The 22,282-nt window shown below is 45.0% G+C and overlaps 1 protein-coding gene across 7 annotated transcripts in view; it reads left to right on the top strand.

The window, feature by feature from the left end:
• The first annotated feature begins 13,008 nt into the window (after nt 1-13,008).
• Nucleotides 13,009-22,282, top strand: part of ESRP1 (epithelial splicing regulatory protein 1) — a 71,540-nt gene continuing 62,266 nt past the window's right edge. For 4 of the 7 annotated variants that reach the window (XM_003938758.4, XM_010349392.3, XM_003938757.4 and 1 more), the window contains exons 1-4: nt 13,095-13,372; nt 13,854-13,982; nt 15,201-15,314; nt 17,945-18,059. In XM_003938758.4, coding sequence (XP_003938807.1) covers nt 13,241-13,372; nt 13,854-13,982; nt 15,201-15,314; nt 17,945-18,059 — 490 coding nt within the window. In that variant the 5' untranslated portion in view covers nt 13,095-13,240. Of the gene's footprint in view, nt 13,373-13,853; nt 13,983-15,200; nt 15,315-17,944; nt 18,060-22,282 lie in introns of all 7 variants that reach the window. The other 3 variants (XM_010349393.3, XM_010349391.3, XM_010349395.3) reach the window with 2 other exon arrangements.

Raw genomic sequence — 22,282 nt, 5'->3', positions numbered from 1 at the left:
TTTTTTTTTTTTAATTCGTATTTTTAGTAGAGATGGGGTTTCACCATCTTGGCCAGGCTGGTCTTGAACTCCTGACTTCATGATCCACCCTCCTTGGCCTCCCAAAGTGCTGGGATTACAGGTATGAGTCACTGCGCCCAGCCTATAAGTAAGATTTTCTGAAGTATATAAGGGGTTCATATTCAGCATGGCATGTTGGCTAAAAAGCACAGCCTTTGGAGTCAGACTCCCTAGCTAGGAATCCCAGTTCTGTTAGCATCTACGCCATTTTTTTTTTCTTTTCTTTTGCGTTGGGGCCTCATCCTGTTGCCCAGGCTGGAGTGCAGTAGTGCAATCATGGCTTAATGAAGTCTCAAGTTCCTGGGCTCAAGCGATCCTCTTATCTCAACCTCCTGAATAGCTGGAACTACAGGCATGCATCACCATATCTTGCTAAGTGTTTTTATTTTTGGTAGAGACTGAGTTTCACTATGTTGACCAGGCTAACCAAGTTATTATTTTTTTATTTTTATTTATTTATTTATTTATTTATTTATTTATTTATTTTGAGACGGAGTTTCGCTCTTGTTACCCAGGCTGGAGTGCAATGGCGCAATCTCGGCTCACCACAACCTCCGCCTCCTGGGTTCAGGCAATTCTCCTGCCTCAGCCTCCTGAGTAGCTGGGATTACAGGCACATGCCACCATGCCCAGCTGATTTTTTGTATTTTTTTAGTAGAGACGGGGTTTCACCATGTCGACCAGGATGGTCTCGAACTCTCGACCTCGTGATCCACCCGCCTCGGCCTCCCAAAGTGCTGGGATTACAGGCTTGAGCCACCGCGCCCGGCTTATTTTTATTTTTTTGAGATGGAGTCTTGCTTCTGTCACACAGGCTGGAGTGCAGTGGCATGATCTCTGCTCACTGCAACCTCCACCTCCCGGGTTCAAGCAATTCTTCTTCCTTAGCCTCCCGACTGGATGGGACTATAGGCATGTGCCACCACACCAAGCTAATTTTTGTATTTTTAGTAGAGATGGGGTTTCTTTATATTGGCCAGCCTGGTCTCAAACTCCTGACCTCAGGTGATCCACCCGCCTCAGCCTCCCAAAGTGCTAGGATAGGCATGAGCCACCGTGCCCAGCCTGACCAAGTTATTTTTAACCTGATTTTCTCCATTGTACGTGGGGCAAAATACAGTACCTCTGCTTCATTTGGTTGTGAGAATTAAATGAGATAAGGGTTTAGAATGGTGCTTGGTACACAGTGTCTGCTCAACAAATAAAAGCAATCTTACTTTTTTTGATATGTAAGAATCTCCTCCTTTCTGCTGATTCCCAATAACTCCATGGGCCCACTCCTCAGAGAGCATCAGTACAATGGCTTATTATATTGCCCTCTAGAGTGTTGACCTGACTTAAAATATTCTTTGCAGAAATAAATTCTGGTTAAAATCAGATACTTTCTCAACTAGCTAAAGTAAGGATACACATTTAGACAAGAAGGGGATGCGCTATTACTGGGAGCAGTTCTGTGATTTCGGAAGTGTTTGCTCTTTCCTCTGAGGTCAACAGAATTGATGGAGACCCCAGGCAAATCCCTTTTCCACTAAGTTCTAAGCAGGAGCAAGTTCTTTTTTTTTTTTGAGATGGAGTTTTCGCTCTTGTTACCCAGGCTGGAGTGCAATGGCGCAATCTCGGCTCACCGCAACCTCCGCCTCCTGGGTTCAGGCAATTCTCCTGCCTCAACCTCCTGAGTAGCTGGGATTACAGGCATGTGCCACCATGCCCAGCTAATTTTTTTTTGGTATTTTTAGTAGAGACGGGGTTTCACCATGTTGACCAGGATGGTCTCGATCTCTTGACCTTGTGATCCACCTGCCTCGGCCTCCCAATGTGCTGGGATTACAGGCGTGAGCCACCACACCCGGCCAGGAGCAAGCTCTAATGCTTGTATACATAAAGAGAAGAATTTAATCGTGGGCATGAAACAGGCAATGAGAAACATGACTGTTAATTGGTGGAGTCTAGAATTTTAAGAAAAGAAAGTCATTGCCTACTTGAAAGAAATAATGCAGAGTAGCATTTATTGTAAGTAATATAGTCTATCTAAGGTGGTAATCACTGAGGGCTTCTCTGTGGGAAGCTTCACAGATAGGTTGAGATTTGAGCTAAAGAATATATATATATATATATATATATATATATATATATACACACACACACACACACATATATTTTTATATATATATATATTTTTTTTTTTTTTTTTTTTTTTTGAGACGGAGTTTCGCTCTTGTTACCCAGGCTGGAGTGCAATGGCGCGATCTCGGCTCACCGCAACCTCCGCCTCCTGGGTTCAGGCAGTTCTCCTGCCTCAGCCTCCTGAGTAGCTGGGATTACAGGCACGCGCCACCATGCCCAGCTAATTTTTTGTATTTTTAGTAGAGACGGGGTTTCACCATGTTGACCAGGTTGGTCTCGATCTCTCGACCTTGTGATCCACCCGCCTCGGCCTCCCAAAGTGCTGGGATTACAGGCTTGAGCCACCGCGCCTGGCCTACATATTTATATATTTTATATATATATATGAGACCGAGCCTTGCTCTGTCACCCAACCTCATTGCAATCTCCATCTTCCAGGTTCAAGCAGTTCTCTGCCTCAGCCTCCCAGCTAATTTTTGTATTTTTGTATTTTTTTTTTTGAGACAGAGTTTCGCTCTTGTTACCCAGGCTGGAGTGCAATGGCGCAATCTCGGCTCACCGCAACCTCCGCCTCCTGGGTTCAGGCAATTCTCCTGCCTCAGCCTCCTGAGTAGCTGGGATTACAGGCACGCGCCACCATGCCCAGCTAATTTTTTGTATTTTTAGTAGAGACGGGGTTTCACCATGTTGACCAGGATGGTCTCGATCTCTTGACCTCATGATCCGCCCGCCTCAGCCTCCCAAAGTGCTGAGATTACAGGCTTGAGCCACCGCGCCCGGCCCATTTTTGTATTTTTAATAGAGACAGGGTTTCACCATTTTGGCCAGGCTGGTCTTGAATTCTTGACCTCGTGATCCATCCATCTTGGACTCCCAAAGTGCTGAGATTACAGGTGTGATCCATCGCATCCAGCCAAGGGCATATATTTTACTACATAACTCCATTTGAAAAGGAGATAACAAGGTTAAAGTAGGCTTTTAAAGTTTAAAAAAAGATTTGCTTTTTTTTTTTGGAAGCAAAGTCTCACTCTGTTGCCCAGGCTGGAGTGCAGTGGCACAATCTCAGCTCACTGAAACCTTTGCCTCCCAGGTTCAAGTGATTCTCCTGCCTCAGCCTCCTGCATAGTTGGGATTACAGGCACCTGCCACCACACCCGACTAGTTTTTGTATTTTTAGTAGAGACAGGGTTTCATCATGTTGGCCAGATTGGTCTTGAACTCCTGATCTTAACTGATCCACCTGCCTTAGCCTCGCAAAGTGGTGGGATTACAGGTGTTAGTGCATTATTTACAAATGAGGCGGTAAATACAAGAATAACAACTGAAAGTGAGTAATAACTCTCTCTGGGAAGCAAGAATCAGTTTGGGGAGAGGAGAGGTATCAAACTACAATTTTCATTATAAACCGTGTAGAACTATATTGACTTATATTTTGATTTTTATAATTTGAAAAACAGAAATGAACTCTAGGAAAATCAATGTGTTGGTAATTTTCAGAGGAAATTAAGGTAGTCGTGATAAAACCCCAACATTTTTTTTTTTTTTTTTTTTTTTTTTGAGACAGCGTCTCACTCTGTTGCCCAGGCTGGATTACAGTGGCATGATCACAGCTGACTGCAGCCTCCACCTCCTGGGTTCAAGTAATCTCCTCAACTCATCCTCCCTAGTAGCTGGGACTACAGGTATGTGCTGCCACATCTGGCTTTTTTTTTTTTTTTTTTTTTTTTAAGACAGAGTCTCGCTCTGTCACCCAGGCTGGAGTGCAGTGGCAAGATCTCAGCTCACTGCAGCCTCTGCCACCTGGGTTCAAGCGACTCTCCTGCCTCAGGCTCTCGAGTAGCTGGGACTACAGGCACCTGCCATCACACCCAACTAATTTTTTTTGTATCTTTCATAGAAACGGGGTTTTACCATGTTAACCAGGATGGTCTCGAACTCCTGACAGTGTGATCCACTGCACCTGGCCAATTCTTGTATGTTTTGTAGAGACGGGGATTCTCCATATTCTGCAGGCTGGTCTCCAACCCCTGAGTGCAAGCAATTCACCCACCTCAGTCTTCCAAAGTGCTGGGATTACAGGTGTGAGCCACCATGCCCGGCCTCAAATTAATCTTGTGTGTGCGTGTGTGTTAAAAATAGCATTTCTTTTATGAAATGGACAGTAAATGGTAATTTTTTAAAAAAAGTCTCTCTTTGTAAAATTAAAAATTAAAATCTAAGAACCACTGTATACTTGGGAAAGGTTAGTGCATACTGTGTAGGACAGTTGTAGCAACTTGGGTAAAAGATTCCACAGTTCTGGGAAATGTATATCACTGGGGACAATTTTCTGGGACTTGGTGACCAATGGGACACAGGGAGAAGTCAAGAGCGACTTCCAGGTTCTCACCCCCTCCAGCATCTTCCATCCCTGGGCGTTTTGCCTCGTTTTCTGCCACGTGCCCTCCCACCACTGATCTTTGCACACACTGCTGCTGAGAAGGCTCTTTGCTTCTTCCCTACCTGCTCCTACCTCTCTGGTTATTTCACGCCTACTTGTGGATTGCAAACAAGTGTTACTTCTCAGTGAACCCTTTCTTGCCTCTCTAGTGGAGTTTACATCCCTCTGTTGTGCAATCGCAGAGCATGGTGAATCTTTAGAACACTCACCACTATTTGTAAAGATACCTTTGTTTTTGTGACTAGTTGTCTCCCTACGCAATAACGGCAAGGACCATTTTGTATTTCCAATGCCGAAAACCTTGCCTGGCACATAGTATGGTGCTGATAGGTATTTGTTAAATAAATGACTATACCCACAAGGTCTGACAGTTTGTACAGACTTAATGTCACTTGCAAGTTTATAGGTAAGAATGCACTGACATGCATTCATGTCATGCCATTCATGTCATTCATGTTATGATGGGATATAGGCTTATCATAACAATTATCTTCACTGTTTCCAAACAGCAGTTTCTGCCAAGTATACTATCTCACTTTAACAACATTTCACACTTTTTTTTTTTTTTTTTTCTTTTTGAGATGGGAGTCTTGCTGTTGCCCAGGCTGGAATGCAGTGGTGCAATCCCAGCTCACTGCAACCTCTGCCTCCCAGGTTCAAGAGATTCTCCTGCCTCAGCCTCCAGCGTAGGTGAGACTACAGGTGTATGCCTGCCTGGCTAATTTTTGTATTTTTAGTAGAGATGGGGTTTCACCATGTTGGCCAGGCTGGTCTTAAACTCCTGACCTCAGGTGATCTGCCCTCCTTGGCTTCCCAAAGTGTTGGGATTACAGGTGTGAGCCACCACACCCAGCCATTTCAGACACTTCAAACAGATATAAAACAGGGTGACAACTATTTCCTGGTCTTTGGGTTACATTTTGACAGAATAATAAAATTGGCCCTTTTTTGGCCAAATGGGTAGGTGAGTAGGCAGACTACAGGGATACACAGGGCCTTAGGGAATAAGAGAAACGATACTTCCTTTCCTTCTTTAAACATCCACCCCTGTCAACCCCACCTTGACTTAAAAGATAAGGCGTGCAGCTGTGCTTTCCTCTCTCTGGGTTTTGGAAGAGGCAGGGACACACTCCTGGGTAAGGGGAGGGTGGGTAACTGATACCTTGATGGCAAAAGGCCAGGAGTAAGGAGGGAGGAATTCTCCTGGTGGCATCTCTTTTACCTGGATGCCCAGTTAAATGGGATCAGCTCTGTGATCCCCAAAGATCAGGTGGATCTTATAAGTATGCTGTGCAGATTAATGGCACATTTCCCTATCTGTATTTTTCTGTGTATTTCCCTCTGACACAGCAGTCAGTAAAGTCCTGCTCAAATGCCTCAATTGTGTCTTTTGTCTACGCTAAGGCTAGAGAATCATCAGCCTTTGTGGTTGTCTCAAAAGACCATTCCTCATTTGGAGATTCCTCTGCAGTAGTAAACTTCCTGGTTCTCAGGTGTGTTTTCCTTAGGGAAGCTTTTCTACACAAAATCTCTCCCCTTAAAACCTGTGAAGTGCACATCAACAACATCTCCATCTTTACAGGTAGAAACTGAGTCCTTGTGAGGTTAAGGTACATGCCCAAGGCTGCAAGGTAGCAAATGGCAGGGCCAACTATTAAACCCATACTTTTTCTCTTGGTCTGTAATAATCACTATAATAAAGGTTCAGGCCAGTAATTTGTTTAAATGTGTAATGCACAGAGTAATGGAAATCATAATTTATCTTGGCCATCACTTCTCCTTACCTCTTCACTTCAGAGGCTGGACTTGTCCAGGCAGTATAAATTAAAAGAATACTTTGCACATAAAGAGCATCTTTACAAAGGCATCTAGTATGAATAAGTAAGAAATATCAGTGGCTTTTGGTTTCTATTTTGATTTGCTTTTTAAAAATTAAAATATAGAGGCCGGGCGCGGTGGCTCAAGCTTGTAATCCCAGCACTTTGGGAGGCCGAGGCGGGTGGATCACAAGGTCAAGAGATCGAGACCATCCTGGTCAACATGGTGAAACCCCGTCTCTACTATAAATACAAAAAATTAGCTGGGCATGGTGGCACGTGCCTGTAATCCCAGCCACTCAGGAGGCTGAGGCAGGAGAATTGCCTGAACCCAGGAGGTGGAGGTTGCAGTGAGCCGAGATCGCGCCATTGCACTCCAGCCTGGGTAACAAGAGCGAAACTCTGTCTCAAAAAAAAAAAAAAAAAAAAAAAAAAAAAAAAAAAAAATTAAAATATAATTCATATTTCATAATATTCACCCTTTCAAAGTATACAATTCAGTGGTTTTTAGTACATTTAGATTTGTGCAAGCATTACCACTATACAATTTGAGAACATTTTCTCATATTTGATTCACTGTAGATTTTGTTTTTTTGAGATGGAGTCTCGCTCTGGTGCCCAGACTAGAGTGCAGTGGCCTGATCTAGGTTCACTGCAACCTCTGCCACCCAGGTTCAAGTGATTATCATTCCTCAGCCTCCTGAGTAGCTGGAATTACAGGCGTCCGCAACCACCCCCAGCTAATTTTTGTATTTTTAGTAGAGACGAGGTTTCACCACATTGGCCAGCCTGGTCTTGAACTCCTGACCTCAAATAATCTGCCCACCTTAGCCTCCCAAAGTGCTGGGATTATAGGTATGAGCCACCACACCCAGCCTGCAAGATTTTCTTAGAAGTACAAGAGAACAACTAAGTATGTGCAACTAAGAACACTAAGAAAGAGCTAGAGATCTCAAATGAACCTGGAGTCAGTGTGTTGTGCTGCTGTGTAGTCTTACAAGGGGAACTGCATTGCAAGTAATAAGATTATGACATATATCGTGGAACTTTACATGGTCATATGGCCAGCAGGATAAACACACGAGTAATAGAAGGCTCTGTTCTGAAAGCATGAGTCTTACAATTCCATTACAGCATGGTACAATACTTAAGAAAGAAAAGTACTAAACTATTAAACAAATTCCATTAAGAACTGCTAAAGAAATTTACAACTAGTGGTTTCCTATTTTGTGTATGTGACATGATGGAGAAAAAAAACACTGCAGTTCAAATGATAATCACGTATTAAGGAAATAAGAAAAGCTGAAGTAATCTTATAAATTAGGTAATGTATATAAAATCATTTTAAGAGTTCCAAAGGATTTACAGACATGAGCTACTGTTACCAGGTAAACAAATTCAAGGGATATCATAGCTATATAATAAGATCTATCAACCACACTCTTATCATTTTATGGAAATAAAGATTTATAGTAAAAATACTTACACTTGTACAGTATTTCTCATTTTTAAAAAAGTTACACATGTACAAGGAGTAAATTCAAATACTGCAATAGTATAAACTGTGCAAAGTATTCTTGACACATAGGTCCTCAATTCTTAACTTGAAAGGCATACTTTCTGGTTTTTGTTTTTGTTTTTTTTTTTTGAGACGGAGTTTTGCTCTTGTTACCTAGGCTGGAGTGCAATGGCTTGATCTCGGCTCACCACAACCTCCGCCTCCTGGGTTCAAGCAATTCTCCTGCCTCAGCCTCCTAAGTAGCTGGGATTACAGGCACGCGCCACCATGCCCAGCTAATTTTTTGTATCTTTAGTAGAGACGGGGTTTCACCATGTTGACCAGGATGGTCTCGATCTCTTGACCTCGTGATCCACCCACCTCAGCCTCCCAAAGTGCTGGGATTACAGGCTTGAGCCACCGCGCCCAGCCTCTGGTTTTTAATATATTCATGTTTTATGAATTTTATTTCAATATATCTGTTCACTTTTTTTTTTTTTGGAGATGGAGTCTCCCTCTGTCACCCAGGCTGGAGTGCAGTGCCACAATTTTGGTTCACTGCAACCTCTGCCTCCTGGGTTCAAATGATTCTCTTGCCTCAGCCTCCTCAAGTAGCTGGAACTACAGGTGCACACCACCACGCCTAGATTTTTTTTTTTTTTTTTTTTTTTTTTGTATTTTAAGTAGAGATGAGGTTTCACCATGTTGGCCAGGCTGGTCTCCAACTCTTGACCTCAGGTGATCTGCCTGCCTAGGCCTCCCAAAGTGCTGGGATTACAGGAGTGAGCCATCGCACCTGGCTTCACATTTTTACTTCTATCTTTAGAATAAAGATAATTAAATTTCAAAAAAAAAAAAAAAAGATTATGACATATAGATACCACTGTGCAAAGGTCAAGCCCCAGCATACACATTTGTATTCTGTCCAGTTCGAGAACTGCTCTCTAAAAGTGATGAGAAAAAGGGTCGAAGGAGGGAATGAAGATGATTAAAGAGCAGGAAAGTAAGATTCACAATGAAAACTTTAAAGAGTTTGGAGTTACTACTCTAGGAAAGGTTAGTTAAGAGCAACCTTAAAGTATGGGAAAGGATTACCATACAGAAAATGGTGACCTTTTTTTTCACCTTCTTTCATTCACTAAAGCAAAAACAAAGAAAATGGGTTAATTCTACAGTACAGGTAGTTAAGTTAACAGAAAAGAAAGTCATGACACAGAGCCTTGTGAACCACCAGCAAGGCAGTAGCAGCAAGATACTCTGATGCTTAAATTTTCTTTTAATCTGAAATAATTTTAGACTTACAGAAAAGTTACAAAGTATAAATAATTCCCTTATACAGGTTCCCCAATGTTAACATTTTATTACATTTGCTTTATCATTTTCTCTGTATATATATTATGTCTGAAGCTTTTGAGAGTAAGTTATAGACATGATTCCTCTTTATCCCTAAATACTTCAGTAGATACTTCCCCCAAAGACACTCTTACCCAACCACAGTAATATTACAAAAATGGAAAATTAACAGGGATATCATACTATTATTTAATCTACCAGACCTTTTTTTTTTTAGTTTTTCTGGTTCAGAATCATGTCTCTTAAAACTCCTTTAACAGCCAAAAGTTCTTCTTCAGTCTTTGTCTTTGATGGCTTTAATGTGTGTAAGAGTACAAGCCAGTTATTTTATAACCTATTCTTCAAGTTGGGTCTCTGGTGCTTAAAAACAAAACACAACAAAAAACCAGAATCTCAAAGTTTTGAGAGTTTTAGGTGTGGTCCTGAGCAAATACTTTAATAAACCTTTCTCCTCAAGGTTCCTTCCAGCCGCCTTACACTGATTATCCTTACTGAATTAGATTTGTAGATGGGAGTGATTGACAGTAAAACATTTTTTATTTGGAACTAATTGGCTCGAATTACATATATTCCAACTCTCCACCTAATTTAACAAAAGTAAGTTTGTTGAAGAATCGGCACCCACTCTTTAAAGTCTTAAATTACCCGCAGACTCCCCCATTTTGACAATCTCACCTCTTCAGCAATGAACTCTGCCCTAGGCTCAGAAGACAAAGCGCTGCAAAAATGGGTGTTACTCATTACAGTAATTCAACAAATATTTGTTGAGTGCTTAGTATATATCAGGCTCAGTTCCAAGCCCTGGGAATAAATTCGAGAACATTTAAAAAAAAAAAAAAATCCTCACCTTTGAAAATCTAGTTGGAAAGATTAACCTTTTTTGGAGATGGAGTCTCCCTTTGTCACCCAGGCTACAGTGCAGTGGCGCCATCTTGGCTCACTGCAACCTCCGCCTCCAGGGTTCAAGCGATTCTCCTGCCCCAGCCTCCTGAGTAGATGGGATTACAGGCGGAGCCACTAAGCCTGGCTAATTTTTGCATTTTTAGTAGAGACGGGGTTACCATGTTGGTCAGGCTGGTGTCAAACTTCTGACCTTGTGATTCGCTTGCATCGGCCTCCCAAAGTCCCGGGATTACAGCGTGAGCCACCGAGCCCGACTGGACTCACTTTTAAATTAAAAACAAAAACAAACAAACAAACAAACAACCCAGAAACCAGGGATTAGACTTCCTTAACCCATTTACGATGGAAGTTGCAATTTATTATTTGTGTGTGTGTGTGTGAGAGAGTGTGTGTGTGAAATATCAAACCTTGGCGATGACCTTGAGCAGCAGGATGTAAGTAACTCCCACAAGCATAGCATTTCAATAATGGAACACTAGCCATAAGTTAGGAAGAAGCCAAGTCTGTGTGAATATGGGCAACTCCAACACTCAAGATTCTAGTTTGGATACTGTTGCGGAATCCCTGGTAAACGCGCTGATTTAATAGTCTTCGGTTTATCCAAACGGGCTACACAAATGATTAATCCAAACTCCAAAGCCCTAGAAAGAACAGGCGGGGTCCGGCTTCCCCAAATGTTCCAACCACTTTTTCAGCAACAGTCGCCCACTTGGCGCCGAGCCTCCGGACCGCCGTGCGCTACCTGGAACACCCCGCGGGGGCCACGCACCGGGATCCGCGTCCCTGAGAGGCGGCACCTCCTGGGCCGGGCAGAGCAGAGCACCTGGGAACCGCGCACCGAGAGCCGCACGGGGAGGTGGCTAGCGGGAACCGGCTTCTCCAGGCGGCCTCGCCCACTGCAATGCAATCTGGGTGTTTTTTCCAGGTCCCTCCCTGCTTCGTTCCGCCCCCAGTGCCTGCCCCCGCGAAGCCGGAGGGCCTGGGCGGGTGGCTCGGAGTTATCCGAGCTCCAAGGAGGGAGACTGCTGCAAGCTCAGCAGCAACCGATATATAACTCCACACTCTGAAGCCCAGGACAGGGAAGCACCCGCCTCTGGAACTCAAGCAGATGAGGGAGGTCCCGTGCGCCGTCGCGGCGCTGCGAGTGTGGGACCCTGGCCTCCCCTGCTCTCAGGGGACTCGAGCTGCCACCTGCAGAGCGGGAGGCCCCGCCTCCGCCTGCACTTTCTCCTACCGGGAAAAGAGGCAGCGCGGGCCTCGGGCTGCTCTCCCCACTCCCGGAGTCTGAACCCCCATTGGGAAAGCCGGACCTCCAGTTTCCCCTGACAAGCGTCCTGAAAGGTTACAGGATTTGTACCCGGAGTGGATCCTGCAAGGATAGGTGCATGGTCGCCCATTTCATATCATGACTAGGAACGGGGCTGGACACTGGAGCCGAATTAGTAATACTTCAGACGAATTTCTGTTCCCAAGAACAAATCGCTTTGAAATACAAAGCCCGAGGAAACCGCACCTCTAGCGCCGTTCTCTTTAAAATGTCAACAAGACCCAACAACATACTGCCACCGACCTGGTGGCTGGGGGCGATGGTGGGGGCGCGAGCCTCTGGGCACACCAAGCTGAGGTAGAGCAGGGAGGTTGTCTGGGAGCTTGGTCAAGTCAGCACACTCCAGGTACAATGCCAAAAGCTTGAGCAGAGGGAATGGGGTCAGAGCGCAGAACCTGGGAAAAAGCCTGCTTGGCCCGATTTAAGAAAACTTTTATTAGGCATGCGGATAAATGGTTTTTATTTGGGGCCCAAGCAAATAAAACGAAATGGGCCCCAGCCCTGGAGGATGTTCCAGCCTCGAACTAACAGCCAGGACCAAACCAGACATAGCATTTAGAGTTGAGATAAAAAGGAGCAGGCTCCGTTGTGCCTTAATTTCCTTGCGGGGTCCCCAGCTGCTTTGCGCGCGGTGAGTAACTGCGTCCTAGGGCGTGACTCGGTACCTGGGCGTCCAGCCCCGGGCGTCCGGCTCTGCAGTGCGCGGGGGTTCCTCTCCGGAAAGCTAGCAGAGCTGCGGGTTTGGGACGAGAGCGCAACAGGGCTCCGGCCCGGAGAAGGGGAGGGCCAGCAGGATTTTTCCTGCTGTTTGCACTGAAAGGTGTGTTGGCCCAGGAGCGGCTTTTCCGGGGATCGCCAGTTGCCCCTGCCACCGCCCGGCTGCGGTTGACCGGTCCCTCCCTCCGCGGTTCGCTCTCCGCGGGCTCCGCGCCCTGGGCAACTCTGCGCCCCGGGCCTCACCTCTGGCCTCCTTTCGCCTCCCTGCACCTGGCCTTTTCGCTTCGCGCTTCAGAACCTTCAGCTTCGTTCCCCGCAGCCGGTCTTCTCCAAGCCCCCCGCACCTCTCGGTTACCTCCAGCGGGAACCCCTCCCCCCAGCGACTCCGGGCCCTTTACCTCTCAGAGCCCTTTTCCCGTCTGGCCTCGGCTACCCTCGGGGTGGCGACCGCCTTTTCCCCGCCCCTCCCTTCCCCTCCTCCTCCCTCGCCCTCGCCTCTCCATTCATCCTGCTATTGTCTCCCACCCCTTCCTCCACCTCCCCAAGCGGCCTCCTCCCCCACCGCTGCCACGTCGTGGTTTGAAGGAGCCAATGGGCCGGCGCCGCCAGGTGTCTCTTACCTGCACCACTTGGGGGAGGGGGAAGGGGCGGGCAGGTAGAGCCACATCCCAAAACAGAAAAGCTTTCAGCCATTGCGTGCCTCCCGGGGGTGCAGCCTTGCTCCAGGCTTTTTGCATAGACGCCCGGGCAATTGAATACAAAAAGGGCAGGCCTCCTGCCCCCTCCTTCCCACCTCCCTTCCTGCCCTGGGTGTGGAGCGCCGGCCAGGTGTGGGCTTGGGTGGTTGGTTACCGCCTTTTGCACCAGCAGCAGCGGGGCGGGGGGGGTGGGCGCTCTTTCTTTTTCTCTTAGACGAGGGTTTAGCACAGGTTTTTTCGTTCTCACTTCCACCCCACCTATCCGCCTCCCGACCCCCCTTCTCCCCCTCCCCACCTATCGTCATGACGGCCTCTCCGGATTACTTGGTGGTGCTTTTTGGGATCACTGCTGGGGCCACCGGGGCCAAGCTAGGCTCGGATGAGAAGGAGCTGATCCTGCTGTTCTGGAAAGTCGTGGATCTGGCCAACAAGAAGGTATTTCTCCACGTTTTTGTCTAGATGCAAGGGGTGGGGCAAGAAGTCTGCGGTAGAGGTTTGGGCGGGGAGGGGGCTGGAGGTAGATAAACATGCTCTCGTTTGCCCACTTGTTGAGTTTGGACCCGAGGCCTAGGGAAGCCGGAGTAAAACCAAGCTTGTTGGCCAACCGCCTTGAAGCCATTTCAGTCCTCCGCAGGCTGGCTCAGGTGGGGAGGCCAGCGCTACCGAGCCAGGTTCTTTGCCGGTCGGGGGACGCCCCGCCAGGACGAGGTGGGGTCTCGGAGGCCCCGGGTCCACTTTCAGGGCCTTTCCGACCTATCGGGTGGGGGTGGGGCGGGGGGCAGGAACGCGTCGGCCGCTGGAGCCGTTGGCGAGTCGAGAGCTTAGATTCTGCGTCCGGACCCCTAGAGAGGCGCGGCCGCCCCAGCAGGGGAGCGAGAGAGGAGGGAAACTGACCCCTGCTTCTCTCCCCTCGGAGGTGGGACAGTTGCACGAAGTACTAGTTAGACCGGATCAGTTGGAACTGACGGACGACTGCAAAGAAGAAACTAAAATAGACGTCGAAAGCCTGTCCTCGGCGTCGCAGCTGGACCAAGCCCTCCGACAGGTGACAGCCCCGGGCCACGCCGCCCACCCCAGCCCAGGGCCCAGCCCCACCGCACCCTACGCCCTCTCCGGGCCCACGCGTGTTCCCGGAGCACGGTGGCGACACGCCCGGCCGGGTGGGTGGCAGTCCAGCCTGAGGGCCGGGGCGCACCGATTGGGCGGGGGTCGCTGCTTGTCTTCACCTCCCAGTCCCCGGGGTTTGGGACCGACATTCACTAGTTTTCGAGTTGCTTCCTGAGTAGTTTCTGTCGGCAGTGAGTCAGCTCCATTTTGCCAGTTGATTGACGAGCGGAGTTTGAATCCTAGCGCCCCCATCTCCAGGTCCGGACCCCAGGCGCGCAGGTCGCCTGCTGGGTTTGGGTCTACGGCCTTCGAGCAGGGGGCGCTGTGGTGTAGACTTGCAGGCGGGCCCTGCGGGTGTCCAAGAATTAGCACAGTTTAGGTTGGAACCTGAAGGTGCCTGCCTGGTTTCAGGCTTTTGAACTCCCAGAGAAAGGCTCGGTCCCATCATTCTTTCTTTAGTGGCCTTGGTCACATTGCCAGGGAGGTTTTTCAGGTCCGAACGTGCAGGGCTGCCCGTTGGGTCACTGCGGAACTGATGGAATCCCCTTATTAGGACTGAGGTGACCTAAAAACCGGCTGTTCCAGGGTGCTGACGGGTGCCGGATCAGGTAGGGCGGGACGCTAAACACCTGTGCACAGACGAATGCCCTGCTCTCACGACCTCTGCTCCTAGAGCACGAGCTTTGAATTATAGGAGAAAGCCGTCCTTTCTGGGGTGTATTCATCCAAGACTTTCCAGATCCGTATACCCAATACCCGAATTTATTTATTAGAAACTGGTTATCTTTCTTAGGCCTGGCACATCCAAACATATAAGAAGTAACACTAGGGAATGATGTAACCTGAAGGCAACCTGCTGATGAAAAGAGACATCTGACTTAAGTCTAGAATGATTTTTTTCGTAAAAACAGAAAGGAGAATGCATTGACAAGTTTCTCCTGGGTGCAAACTGCCGATCGGTTGGAAAGTTTCTCTACCTCGAGGAAGCTAGTCGGTTTGTGGGAAAGGAGTCTGTCTTTCCAAGGTTGCACCAGCACCGGTGTCCCCCATCAGGGCCCTTATGGTGGTTTTCTCTGGCTATCACCAAAGGGAGCTGCTTGGCAGAGTTTGTAAATCGTGCATCAGTTTCATCCGTGTGTGTCTCTTGTCCTTGCAGTTTAACCAGTCAGTGAGCAATGAACTGAATATTGGAGTAGGTACTTCCTTCTGTCTCTGTACTGATGGACAGCTTCATATCAGGCAAATCCTGCATCCTGAGGCTTCCAAGAAGGTAAGAAGGCTGGCTTCTGGAAAAAATGGTTAGACTTTTGGAGTGACTGGAGGTTTTTAAAAAATGTTTGGTTTATTTAAGTTTCTCTGTTTTTAAAAGGGTGCATATGGGAGTTATTTAATGAGTACAGAATTTCAGTTTGGGAAGATGAAAAAGCTCTGGAAATGGATGGTGGTTATGGTTGCAAAATATGTTAATGTACTTAATGTTTTACTGAACCATTCTCTTTAAAAATTATTAAAATGGTAAATTTGGTGTTATACAAAGATACTCTTTGGTGACTTAAAATAGTCTCGTTTACATCCAGTTTTCAAGATGCACGACACTCCCTTTTCCAAAGCTAATATGGAGTGTGAATTTTCGACATTTAAAATAACTACAAATAGAGAGGAAAGAACTATTTTTAGTATGTCATAACATCTCCATTGGTGTTGAAAATGCTGTCTCCTAGAAAGGAAGGAAAACAGACTTAAACCTTTTAAGTTGTATTTCTAATTTCATTAAAAAGGCTACTTAAATAAGACAGCCTTATATCTAGTGAAACCACAATCATAGCACACTTCACTTTGTCTGATTTTAAGTAAGTGTTCGAAACTGATTGTTGCATCAAAACAAAAGGGTCAGCTTTATCTTTTACCTTTGCTAATTTTTCTGATATTGAGAGGGCTACAGAGTGAGAGATATACAGTCTTGCTATAGCAAAAAGTGATTTCTCTCCCTAGGATAAATACTGAGGAGCTATGGAAAAAGGAACAGCAGAGACAACCCACCCAGTGTAGCCAATCATTGCTAATACACTTTCTCTTAACAACTTAAATTAGTTTGAGCTGTAACTTTTTAATGTGGTAGGCAGGCACTCAGCTTGAAAAGCTGGAAGTAGAATATATTTAGGTACCTGTATGAGGCAAGGCTTACAATGAAGGATATAGACTGACAAATTATGATATAGGCAAATAGGCACAGATTTCATTTCGTTTAATGTATTATGACAATTTTGAAAGTTTGAAAGGAGAAACTCAAGTTCTTACATCTTTAGAAAATCAGTCCTTTTATAGGAGTCCTAGTAATTATTTGATAAAAGGGGAAGAATTTTTGAAAATAATAAATGGTAGACTAGTTGCTACATCCTTTTTCCCTCCCAAACTCACATGAGAGGACAAGACTTAATCTTTTCCCTGTTGGGTCAGAGGAAAACAGCTGTTTTCATTATTTAGGTGGACTGCTTTAGGTGGAGGAAAACATCCAGAGAAAAATTAAAAGTTATCCAAGCCGGGCGTGGGGCTAACGCCTGTAATCCCAGCACTTTGGGAGGCTGAGGCGGGTGGATCACGAGGTCAAGAAATCGAGACCATCCTGGTCAACATGGTGAAACCCCATCTCTACTAAAAATACAAAACATTAACTGTGCATGGTGGCACATGCCTGTAATCCCAGCTACTCAGGAGGCTGAGGCAGGAGAATTGCCTGAACCCAGGAGGCGGAGGTTGCGGTGAGCCGAGGTAGCACCATTGCATTCCAGCCTGGGTAACAAGAGTGAAACTCTGTCTCCAAAAAAAAAAAAGTTATCCAATTCTGGGTTATTTTGTTAAAATAATAATAGTGTAATATTTGTCCATACAGTTAAGTTTTGCTTAGTAGCCCACAGTAAGTGGTACCAGTAGCTAAGAAACAGCAGGTAATGATTTCTCCTTTGCCTTTGGGATTTGTGAGTTTGTTTTTCTTTGAAGTCTAATTTGAGTTCACAGGTGTAGCTACAATATTGGTCAAGAAGGCTAATGTGGGAGACTACTATTTGGCTCAAAAATAAGCCTTTTCAGTTAATCAGGAATTTGCTATTCTAATCTCACCTATTACTGAAAATACGCATTATTAGAACCCAATAGTTAGAATTACCTGGTTTTACAACCTAATTCCACATCTGTATGAAAACTGAGAGGGATGCTAGTGCTGCCTGAAAATACAGATGTTCTAAAAGGGTTGTGGCTGGAAAAAAGAGTAATATTACCAGCCAGAAAGGCCGGGCGCGGTGGCTCAAGCCTGTAATCCCAGCACTTTGGGAGGCCGAGGCGGGTGGATCACAAGGTCGAGAGATCGAGACCAACCTGGTCAACAAGGTGAAACCCCGTCTCTACTAAAAATACAAAAAATTAGCTGGGCATGGTGGCGCGTGCCTATAATCCCAGCTACTCAGGAGGCTGAGGAAGGAGAATTGCCTGAACCCAGGAGGCGGAGGTTGCGGTGAGCCGAGATCGCGCCATTGCACTCCAGCCTGGGTAACAAGAGCGAAACTCCGTCTCAAAAAAAAAAAACAAAAACAAAAACAAAAATATTACCAGCCAGAAAATAATGAAGTATAACAGCCCAAATGTATCACAGCTTCACAATTGTGTCAAATGGAATGCATACTGGAACAAAAACATTGTAATCCACTGCCTTAAGAGGAATTTTTTTTCTTGAGTCTTGTACATAGGATCTAATACAGAAACAGGACCGGCTTTTAAAAATAAAGCCACTCTTAAATTTTTTTCCAAAGTAAAATGTGCTTATATTCAAGTTTCAGGTTTCTAATTATGAGAGAAATGTTGAACCAAATTCACCTAGTTAACAGTATCTACTTTGTCCTTCCTCAGAATGTACTATTACCTGAATGCTTCTATTCCTTTTTTGATCTTCGAAAAGAATTCAAGAAGTGTTGCCCTGGTTCACCTGATATTGACAAACTGGACGTTGCAGCAATGACAGAGTGTATCCTTTAAATCATTATCCAAGAATCATTTGAAAAGATAGCTCCAAAAAAATGGTAATTCAAAAAACTCAAACGTTTTAAACTTTGTCAGCATATGGATAAAATTGGCTTGTCCGAAATTTTTCTACTCTGCTGAGAAACTAGTAACACAATTATAGATATCTTTGAAAGTAGTTAATCAAATGGTTGGATGGATTTGGAGACCGTTGTTTTGTGTGTGTGTGTGAGGTGATCACATGTAAAATAGGATTCAGTTTCAGATTATGGAATGGGTGTGTGTGTGTGTGTGTGTGCTGGAAAAAGAGCATGTAGCCTTTCTTTAGTGCAGATTCTAAGACCACTTTTTCTTGGTTACTGTGGTTTTAGGGTTTATTTTGGCTTCTTTGGAATGAAGTCAAATAATTTTTTAAATTAGTGAGTATATCCCCTTTTCAAACTGCTGTTTACTGGTCCCCACCTTTAGCTTTCCCTGAGTTTTTCAAATACATACAAGATTATGCTGATTATAAAAAAACATCTTTGGAGATGATAAAATGGGGTCTGGATTGTCCCCCATATTCTTTAGTTCCGAAAATAATATATTTAATATATGATATATTATGAAAGTAATTTTATAATTACAGATCTATAATCATGAATGAACCATCATCTTAACATCCACACACTTAACACATCTTTAAAGTGCTAACTAATAAGCCGGCAGGTGCTAACATATCAGATGTAAAATTGAGTAATTGTCACCTGAGGTGGCTTCCCAAAAGCCACTGTGAGAGTCATCATGAAGTTAAAACTAAGTTACCTTCAGTAACTTGTGGGTTGCAGATGCTTATTCTCAAACTTTCTCATTCATTTTTAGGAACTAAAGCCTGGTTTTTGTGCTACTTCAATTTCTTTTCCTGATTGAAGTTTGCTGTATGTTTTTCATAACTTCTTGTAGACTGGTCAAATCCATTTTTATTCGCCTCCTTCCTGGAGTCATTTAGCTGGAATTTTGGCTTAGCATCGCCAGTAGTGTTGGGAAGGCCGGGTGCGGTGGCTCACGCCTGTAATCCCAGCACTTTGGGAGGCCGAGGCGGGCGGATCACAAGGTCAAAAGATCGAGACCATCCTGGTCAACATGGTGAAACCCCGTCTCTACTAAAAATACAAAAAATTAGCTGGGCCTGATGGCATGTGCCTGTAATCCCAGCTACTCAGGAGGCTGAGGCAGGAGAATTGCTTGAACCCAGGAGGCGGAGGTTGCCGTGAGCCGAGATTGCGCCATTGCACTCCAGCCTGGGTAACAAGAGCAAAACTCCATCTCAAAAAAAAAAAAAAAAAAAGAAATAGAAAAAGATGACTTTGGCTGGATGCGGTAGCTTCTGTCTGTAATACCAGGACTTTGGGAGTCTAAGGAGGAAGGATGGCTTGAGATCAGGAATGCTGACACCAGCCTGGGCATTATTGCGAGAACCCATCTCTACGAAAAGTAAAATGAAAATATTTTAAAAAGCGAAAAAGATAGCTTCAGCAGGAAAGGAAGTATATTAAAGATTGTTATGTTGGGCGATATCGGGAGACACTATGTCAACAAAAAAATTAAAAATTAGCCAAACATGGTTGCACAAGACTGTAGTCCCAGCTACTTAGGAGGCTGAGGTGCAACGATTGCTTGAGCCCAGGAGGTTGAGGCTGCAGTGAGTCGTGATTGTGCCACTGCACTCCAGCCTGGGTAACAGCAAGACCCTGTCTCAAAAAAAGTAGATTTTATTCTCAAATGTTGTAACATTTAACATGATACTCGTACATGTCTTTCTCATTTAATAATTTAGAAATGCTAGTAAGCTTTCTTAGCAACAGTTTTTGTGTACATTACTGCTGTGGTCAGTTATTTTATGACTGCTATTCAGAGGAATACTTATTTCCCTGTCTAGGCTACCAGATCAATTTCTGAGGCCAAAAGCAATTATGTCAAATCTGAATACCAACTTGTGCTTATATATGCAAAGTATTTCTACAATGTCTGAATTGAAGAATTGTTCTGTTCTTTCAGAGCACTAAACATTTTCCTTGCTAATATGGAAGTGATGCTCAACTCAGAAATTTAGTCATTAAACATTCTTGATGGTTTTGCCAAGTGGACAGAGGGTCATTTGCTCTTGAGGGATTACCTGTTTCACCTGGTAAACCAGTGAGGGAGGAAGACAGGGTTCTGTAAACACCTGGAGAAGAGCAGACAAGAAAATGTGTAGGTTGAAGTGTTTCTTTTGTTGTTGTGAAATATTTGTATCCTTGATTGGTTGCTTTAAATGAGGATACAGAAACATCAGTTTGTACCCTCAGTGACGTCACAGTATTCTAAGTGTATTGGAAGCATGTTTTATTAACTTTACATCCAAGTAAATTTAAATTTTTTTTCTTTTTTTTTTTTTCTTTTTTGAGACAGAGTTTTGCTCTGTTGCCCAGGCTGGAATGCAATGGCATGGTCTTGGCTTAGTACAACCTCTGCTTCCTGGATTCAAGTGATTCTTCCTCAGCCTCTTGAGCTGAGATTACAACACCTGCCACCATGCCCAGCTAATTTTTGTATTTTTAGTAGAGACAGGTTTTACCATGTTGGCCAGGGTGGTCTCGAACTCCTGACCTCATGATCTACCCACCTCAACCTCACATAGTCCTGGGATTACAGGCATGAGCCACTGCGCCCGGCCCAGAGTTTTTAACAAAAACTTCATTTTTGACTGGGCATGGCAGCTCATGCCTACAATCCCAGCACTTTGGGAGGCTGAGGCGGGTGAATCACTTGAGGTCAGGAGTTCAAGATCAGCCTGACCAACATGGTGAAACCTGGTCTCTACTAAAAATACAAAAATTAGCCAGGCATGATGGCACGCATCTGTAATCCCAGCTACTCGGGAGGCTGAAGCAGGAAGAATAACTTGAACCCAAGAGGCAGAGGTTGCAGTGAGCCCAGATCATGCCAGTGCACTCCAGCCTAGGTAACAATGTAAAACCAAAAAAAAAAAAAAAAAAAAAAAAATCATTTTTAGAGATGGGTCTTCATATATTGCCCAGGCTGCTCTCAAGCTCCTGGCCTGAAGCCATCCTCCTGCCTTGGCCTCCCAAAGTGCAGGGATTATAGGTGTGTGCCACCGTATCCTAGCCTCATTCACTTTTTAATTAGAAGACTTTTTTTTTTTTTTTTTTTGATTCAGTCATGCTGTGTTACCCAGCTTGGTCTCAGACTCCTGAGCTCAAGCGGTTCTCCTGCCTCAGCCTCCTGAGCAGTTCAGACTACAGGTACACCTGCAGTACCTGTAATCTCAACTTTTCATTATTATTTCTTTGTTTGAGACGGAGTCTCCCTCTGTTTCCCAGACTGGGGTGCAGTGACGATCTCGGCTCACTGCAACCTTTGCCTCTTGGGTTCAAGTGATTGTCTCACCCCAGGCTTCCAAGTAGCTGGGATTACAGGTGCCCACCACCACACCCAGCTAATTCTTGTATTATTAGTAGAGGTGGGGTTTCGCTATGTTGGCCAGCCTGGTCTCCAACTCCTGACCTCAGGTTATCCACTCATCAGCGTCCTAAAGTGTTGGGATTATAGGCGTGAGCCATCTCACCTGGCCCCAACTTGATTTTTTAGACCAGTTTTAGGCTCAGTGCAAAATTGAGCAGAAAGTATAGAGTATTCCTATATAACCCTTATTGCACACATACATACATACTCTCTCTCTCACTCCCCTATTGTCAACATGCTGTACCCCACTAAGCAGAAAGTATAGTGTTCCTGTAGAACCCTGGTTCTCTCTCCCTCTTTCTCTCATCCCCTCCCTCCCTTCCTCTCCTCCTTTCCCCCTGACCCCTCACTGTTGATGTGCTATACCGGAATGGGGCATTTGTTACAGCTAATGAGCCTACATTGACTTGTCATTATTACTGAAAATTCATAGTTTATATTGGGGCTTACTTTTGGTCTTGTATATTCTATGGATTTCAACAAATTTGTAATGACATCTATCTACCATTATAGTATCAGAATACATTGTAGTAATAGCATAGTCTAGAATTGTGTTTTTGGTTTTTTGTTTTGTTTTGTTTACCGGCTACCTTAAAGTCTTTTATTTCTAACAGAATAGTTGTTTTTTTTTTTTTTTTTTTTTTTTTTGAGACGGAGTGTCGCTCTTGTTACCCAGGCTGGAGTGCAATGGCGCGATCTCGGCTCACTGCAACCCCCGCCTCC

The sequence above is a fragment of the Saimiri boliviensis genome, chromosome 15 (assembly GCF_048565385.1).
Source record: "Saimiri boliviensis isolate mSaiBol1 chromosome 15, mSaiBol1.pri, whole genome shotgun sequence".
Classification (NCBI taxonomy): domain Eukaryota; kingdom Metazoa; phylum Chordata; class Mammalia; order Primates; family Cebidae; genus Saimiri; species Saimiri boliviensis.
The sequence above is the reverse complement of the archived record's forward strand: the minus strand, read 5'-3'. Positions and strand labels throughout refer to the sequence as shown.